This window comes from Rattus rattus, chromosome 6 (genome assembly GCF_011064425.1).
Source record: "Rattus rattus isolate New Zealand chromosome 6, Rrattus_CSIRO_v1, whole genome shotgun sequence".
Lineage (NCBI taxonomy): Eukaryota > Metazoa > Chordata > Mammalia > Rodentia > Muridae > Rattus > Rattus rattus.
In genome coordinates, this window is record NC_046159.1 from 85887208 (window position 1) to 85893571 (window position 6364).

Sequence of the window (6364 nt, forward strand, 5' to 3'; positions counted from 1 at the left end):
CTACAGTAGAAGAAGAGTCTACACAGCCTCTGTCCACCCTGTCCATTTTCCTTTTGTGGTAGCGGCTGTGCTGGTTTTTCCAAGCTAACACAAACTAGAGTCACCTGGGGAGAGGGACCCTCAAGTGAGGAATGACCTCCATCGGACTGGCCTGTGGAGTGTTTTCTTGATTAATGATTGATGTGGGCGAGCCCGGTGTTCTGTGGGTGGTGCCACCCTTTAGCCAGTGGTTCTGGATTATATAAGAAGGCAGGCTAAGGCAGCCATGGAGGGTAAGCCAGTGAGCAGTGTTCTTTCCCTGTTCCTGCCTCTGCTCCTGCTTAGGTTCCTGCCCTGCTCTTCCTCAGTGACAGATGTGATCAGGAGGTGCAAGACAAACAAATCCTTTCCTTCCCAAGTTGCTTTTGGTCCTGGTGTTTACCATCGCAATACAAAGCAAACTGGGGCATCATCTTTCAAAGCAACCAAACCAGACCACACCAGATGTATGTAAACTGATGATTCTGGGGATGAGAAGAGGACAACATGCACATGCGCACACATGTGTCTGAGGAGGTGTGGCACTCTATGCCATGTCAAGACATGTTTTCAATTGTTTGTCCAAATACAGGGCTTGGCCAACGCGTAGGCCTAGTGACTTGGGGAGGTGCTGTCAAAGTTTACTCCTGAGTTCATAAAAAAAGAAAACATTAAGCCAAATGAGAAAACAAGACTTAAACTACTGGGGAATCATTAACTCAGTTAAAGATGAGCTGTTTACAAGGGCAAGTTCACTGAGTGTAGAAGTTCACTGAGTGTAGAATAGCAGAGAGATTTTAAGAATCTCTGATCCTCCTACTTCCCCAGCCTGAGGAGCACTTCGGCTCTGGTTCTTGTTTTGTTTGCTGTATCCAAGATGAAGCCCAGGGGCCCTGAATGTGTTGGCCAGGGGCCTAGCCCTGTATCACCACACTCTACTCTCAAGCCCAGGAGTGAAGCATCCCTGAGCAGACCCTCATCCCTTTGGTCTCTGCCTCTTTGTCTGTCTGTGCATCTCTATCCCTCTGTAATTCTCTCCCTCTCCAGATTCCAGTCGTTGGCACACCACCCTAGAGAACTAGAGATGAGAGCTTCAGGACCCAGTGACCCAGGACAGGACTGGGGGCCCTCTAGCATCCTCTTGCTTCATCACAAAAATCAAATCTAGCCAGAAATCTGACACCAGCACTCTGACACCATCTGCAGGGACCCTAGCTCCTCCCTGAGAAGGGAAGTTTACCACAGAGATTATAAAAGGTAAGGTGGGAAGGAGTGAGCATTCTGCAGGGACAAAGGAATACAGGCAGCTGTGGAGGCTGACTAGAATGGCGGGCAAGGTATACATGGGAGGTGAGGACTATGAAAAAGAGTTCACTCCCAAAGACTACCTGACCACCTTCTACAGCTTCGACTCTGGCACGGTGGCAGAACAGGAAATTGTAAAATTCAGCCTGCAGAACCTCTACCAGACCTTCTCTACAGGTGAGTGGCTGAGGTCCCCTAGGGAGGGGCTGGAGCTGTACCAACAGAAAGAGCTCATCCTGTACATACAGATGCTACAGAACTGACTAGCCTGGAGGCCCACAGGGCCCAGACGGCAGCGTGTGCTGGTCCAGAGGAGCCATGCCTCTGGAGCAAAGAAGTTGGCTTGCAGCCACGATCAGCCTCATCTGCTTCACTTGTAAACTTTGAGGGGTACCCCCAGACTTGTGGGGCTACTAGGCCCATGCTGAGAGAAGTGACAGGAAACTGGGCACTAAGGCTGCTCCTCCTCCCTCCCCTTCTGCCAGAGGCCTTCCAGAAAGCTCTGTAGCCTTTCTGGGACCTTGAATCTCCCTGAAAAAAAAATTTAATGAGAATTCTTCCCCACATACATGCATACAAATTTCCATAATTTGCCCCCCCCCCATGTCTAAGGGGAAACTAAGGCTGGGCATGGTGGGGAGGGAGAGAGGTGGCCAGTCAAAGTCGGGGAACTAATAGTAACACCAGCAAGAAGAAAGCATAATACTTAGAGTGGCCCAGCACTAATGGGGAGAATGTGTTCTGTGTGACCCTGGAGATAGCTCTGTGCAAAACCACCCTCCTCATCCCGTGAAAGTCTTCTTAACCAGACATTCAGTGCCGGGGAACGGGTGAGCAACCTCAGAATGCAGAGGAAGGGAAGTCCGGTGCTCATGGAGAAAGCTGGGACAGAGTACAGGCATTGGTCCTTGGCAGAAGCATAGTAGGTATAAAAGGAGACTGAGAAGAGAGAGCAGGCTGAGAGGGAATACACTAGGCTGCCTCGCTTTCTTATGTGTGGCTGCCTTTCCAAGCAAACCAGAGGGCTTAAGAACTGGCTGGCGTCCTTCTCAGCCTTTATCCCAGACCCTGCCACTCCATCAATTCCCCCAGTTTTCTAAATCCAATGTTCTTCCAAATAAACCCGTGATTAGAGAGAGAGAAATCCTAAATTTAACCAGAAGGCCAGACATACCTCCCAGGCATCCACTGGTATCCTGGGGGTAATGGGGAGGCAATTAAGAAAATCAGCTCTACCCCACCCCCAGCATTGCTCCCCAGTTCTATCAACACACAGCCCAGAGGCAAGCGGCCGCTGTCCTTCTGAGCGGGGCCATCCTAATGTGGTTTGGAGTCACTCTGCAGGATGTGAAGTCAGGGTGCCCAGACCTGCCATGCTGTCTATCTCCACAGGAGGTGTAGGGGGCGATGTCTTGATTGACATTGGCTCTGGCCCCACCATCTACCAGCTGCTTTCAGCATGCGAGGTCTTCCGGGAGATCATCGCCACTGACTACACCCCACAGAACCTGCAGGAGCTGCAGAAATGGCTGAAGAAGGAGCCAGGAGCCTATGACTGGTCCTCCATTGTACAACATGTGTGTGAGCTGGAGGGAGACAGGTATTTGCAAGTGGTCCCATGTTGTCCACCCATCTAGTCCTTCTCAGACAAGGCCCCTCTGGTACTCAGGACAGCACAGGAACCCACCACGCACCTCCCTTTCCTCCTGGCCCACCTTATCCTCGTGAACCTATAACATTCCCTCTGGGTCAGTCCTAACTCTAGCCCTAATGCCTCCCAAAACCATCTGGCCCTACTCTCTCTTTCTCTGCTCAACCCATCTGTGACTCCAGCTTCTATGTCACCTCCTCCAGGAAGTCCTGCCGACTGCCCAGCTCACAGCACACCCACTTTACTCTGGAAACTGGTTCAGTGTCTCCTCTGACATTGGGGAACACACTTGTTATGAAAAGACAGGCTGTGGGGTGTACTTCACACTTGTCCCCTCAACGTGGTGACAAAGCACAGAGACTAATGGCAGTGGCCTTCTGCAGGTCACTTTTGTTCACAGAGGATATATGCTCCAATTGCAGCTGCAAGGATCAGCGATTTTGACCTTATCCTACAGATGGGGAAACTGAGGCCCAAGCTTAGAGAGGGTCCTCTAGACATCCTCAGAGCAGAATAAAAGCAGGTTAATATTTCTGTCCTATAATATTGAAACAGAGTCCATAACTGTTACAGTCCAGAACAGTCTACAGTGGTCATAGTTAGAGGGACACAATTATAGGAGCCTTGGTCCCTATAATTATAGGAGCCTATAGTCCCATCTGGGTGTCATGAGTCAAGCGCACACACAGCCAGGAGGAGGGAGCCGCATGGAACTCCTGTTACACAGGAAGACAGCTACCACCATGGAAGATGGAGAGAGGTAATATGAGGCAGGAGGAGAGGCTAGAGGTGACCCCTCCTGGGAGATCAAGCTCCTGTAATTGAAGTGAGGAAACAGGGATGTGTCTCAGGAAGGCCTTGTAAGTGACATGAGCTACACAGCAAGGGCTGCAGATCCACATATGAAGAAGACATGGCCAGGCATCAGGAGGGCCACCAAGACCACACACAAGGCTGTGTGATAAGAGTGACATGTGTGCACGTGTGTGTGACATGTGTATTTGTATTTGCATTATGTATGGATGCAGCATGAATATGTGTATGTGAATGTGTGTATGTCTTTGTCTATGAGAGTATATATCTGTATGTTAAATGCATATGTATATATGTGTATATGTGTGTGCACGTATGTGTGTACAAGGCATACTTGTATGTCTGATGTACACATGTGAATGTGTGCATTCATGAGTGCAGTGTGTGTGTGTGTGTGTGTGTGTGTGTGTGTGTGTGTGTGTGTCTGGTGGCACGCATTCCACAGTGGATGTGTGGAGGTCAGAGGTTAACCTGTGGGAACTGGCTCTCTCTTCAACATGTGGGTCCTAGGGATTGAACTCAGTCATGAGGCTTGCTTGGCAGCAAGTTCCTGTATCCACTGAGTCACCTCACTAGTTCAGGACCTGATTCTTTAAAAGAACTATTTAGTACACCAAGCTGAGGAGAGTGTCAAACCCAGCCAGAGCAGCAGGTGGCAGGGCTATCCTAGCAGTGACAATAACTCGAGAAATCCCACAGAGGAGCTTGAAGGATGCTGGAGTCTGTAGAAACCCTGTGGGTCCGTCTCCTCAGCCACTGTGTCAATAAAGAAGAAAAAGGACACAGCTCCAGAGGAATGACACCTGAGGTTGTACTCTGGCCTCCACACACATGTGCACACATTTACACACACATACATACAAACACACACACACATATACACACAGACAAAAATAATAATGAGATACAGCAAAAATATTAAATGGTTTTTAAGATGGCAGGGAAGGTGTAAAAAAGGAGGATACAATCAAATGCCCAATCCACCATCACTGGGGGCTGTGAGCAGCTCTGTGCCTCAGTTTCCAGCTGCTTGGCACGTTGCCAATTAGATTAAATAGCAAGGAGAAAATCGTAAGCACCACAAAAGCCGTTTTTCATAGTTACAAACTTTATCATTTATTATGTGTGCTCGTTACGGTGATGCTATCCGTTGTAGTCATCGCAGCATCTCTCTGACCCTCTCACAGAAGCAGGTGGCAGGAGAAGGAGGCCAAGCTCCGAAGGACAGTCACTCGTGTACTGAGGTGTGATGTGACCAAGACACCCCCACTGGGGTCAGCTCAAGTGCCTCTGGCCGACTGCGTGCTGACCTTTCAGGCCATGGAGTGTGCCTGTCCTGATGTAGATACCTACCGGGCAGCCTTGCGCAGACTGGCTGGCCTGCTGAAGCCAGGAGGGCATCTGGTTACCTTGGTTACTCTGCGCTTCCAGCACTATATGGTGGGCCCCAAGAAGTTCACTGGGGTCTACCTGGAGAAGGAGACGGTAGAAAAGGCTATTCAAGATGCTGGTTTCCAGGTGCTAAGGTGCAGCTGTGTCTCCCTCAGCTACTCAGAGGCCTACTGTGTCAATGATGGTTTATACTTCGTGGTTGCCCAAAAGGGTCCCAGTGCCTGAGGCCACCGGCAGAGAATTGCCTTCCCTGGGGAAGTTATAGCAATCATTTGTAAAGCCTTGCTCCATAGCCTCCTAACACTGACCATGTTGCTTCTCTCTATAACCTGGTCACCAGCTCACCAGGGAAAACTCAAGGTTCAGCACCAAAATCCATCCCCCTTACTCCTTTTGTACCCTGATCAGAGCTCATTAAAATAAAGTGGTTTCTCTGGATTCTGTCTTGGGATGTCTTCTCCCAACAACAGACAAGAGTTTGACTGCCAAACGTTTATCTAAGAGCAGATGCTGTGAACGCATGCAGGCATAGGACAGAGAGCAGGAGAAAGGCAAATGGTGCTGTGTGTAGCACAAAGCCTTTTCCACTGAGGCAGCTGGAGCTGGGGTCAATGTGAGAACCTGCAGGTTACCTACTAAGGGAGCTAGCTGTGACTACCAGCTTCCCGCACAGTGGCTAGAGGCAGCTCTCAAAGGTCTCTTGTCTCAGCAGCTTCAGCAGACTTGAAGCTACCAACCACAGTTAGTCTGGTCACCATGCCCTGGTTCAGAAGAGAGATACCAGGGTATGCAGTGTGCTAGCTGGAGTGGACAGCGTCTGGGACCCAGAAATATTGTATTTTCTGGCTGTGAAAAAGTGTGTGCTTGTGTTTTCAATGGTTATTGAAAGCCAGCAATGCCCAGTTAGCAGGATATGAGAATGTCACTTTCCTACCAGTACAAGCTGCCTCCGGGGAGGTGACTTTCCTCAGCCTACCAGTCGAGTAAGGAATGTGGCTTTTCCCATAATAAAGAGTTGGAGCTGGGGCAGAGAGAAGGGGTGGGCAGAGACTTGGGAAAGGCAGAGGGAAGCAGAATGAAGATGGGCTGGAGCTGGAGGGAGGCAATAAGAACCATGTGGAAGGCTGGAGAGATGGTTCAGTGGTTTAGAGCACTGACTACTCTTACAGAGGTCCTGAGTTCAAA

General features: G+C 49.7%; 1 protein-coding gene across 1 annotated transcript; it reads left to right on the forward strand.

The window, feature by feature from the left end:
- The first annotated feature begins 1294 nt into the window (after positions 1 to 1294).
- On the forward strand, positions 1295 to 5617 carry Inmt (indolethylamine N-methyltransferase). The gene is made up of 3 exons (XM_032905153.1): positions 1295 to 1500; positions 2716 to 2923; positions 4975 to 5617. Exons 1-3 carry the CDS (start codon positions 1344 to 1346, stop codon positions 5402 to 5404), a joined length of 795 nt encoding a protein of 264 aa, XP_032761044.1. The 5' UTR covers positions 1295 to 1343; the 3' UTR covers positions 5405 to 5617.
- The last annotated feature ends 747 nt before the right edge of the window (positions 5618 to 6364 follow it).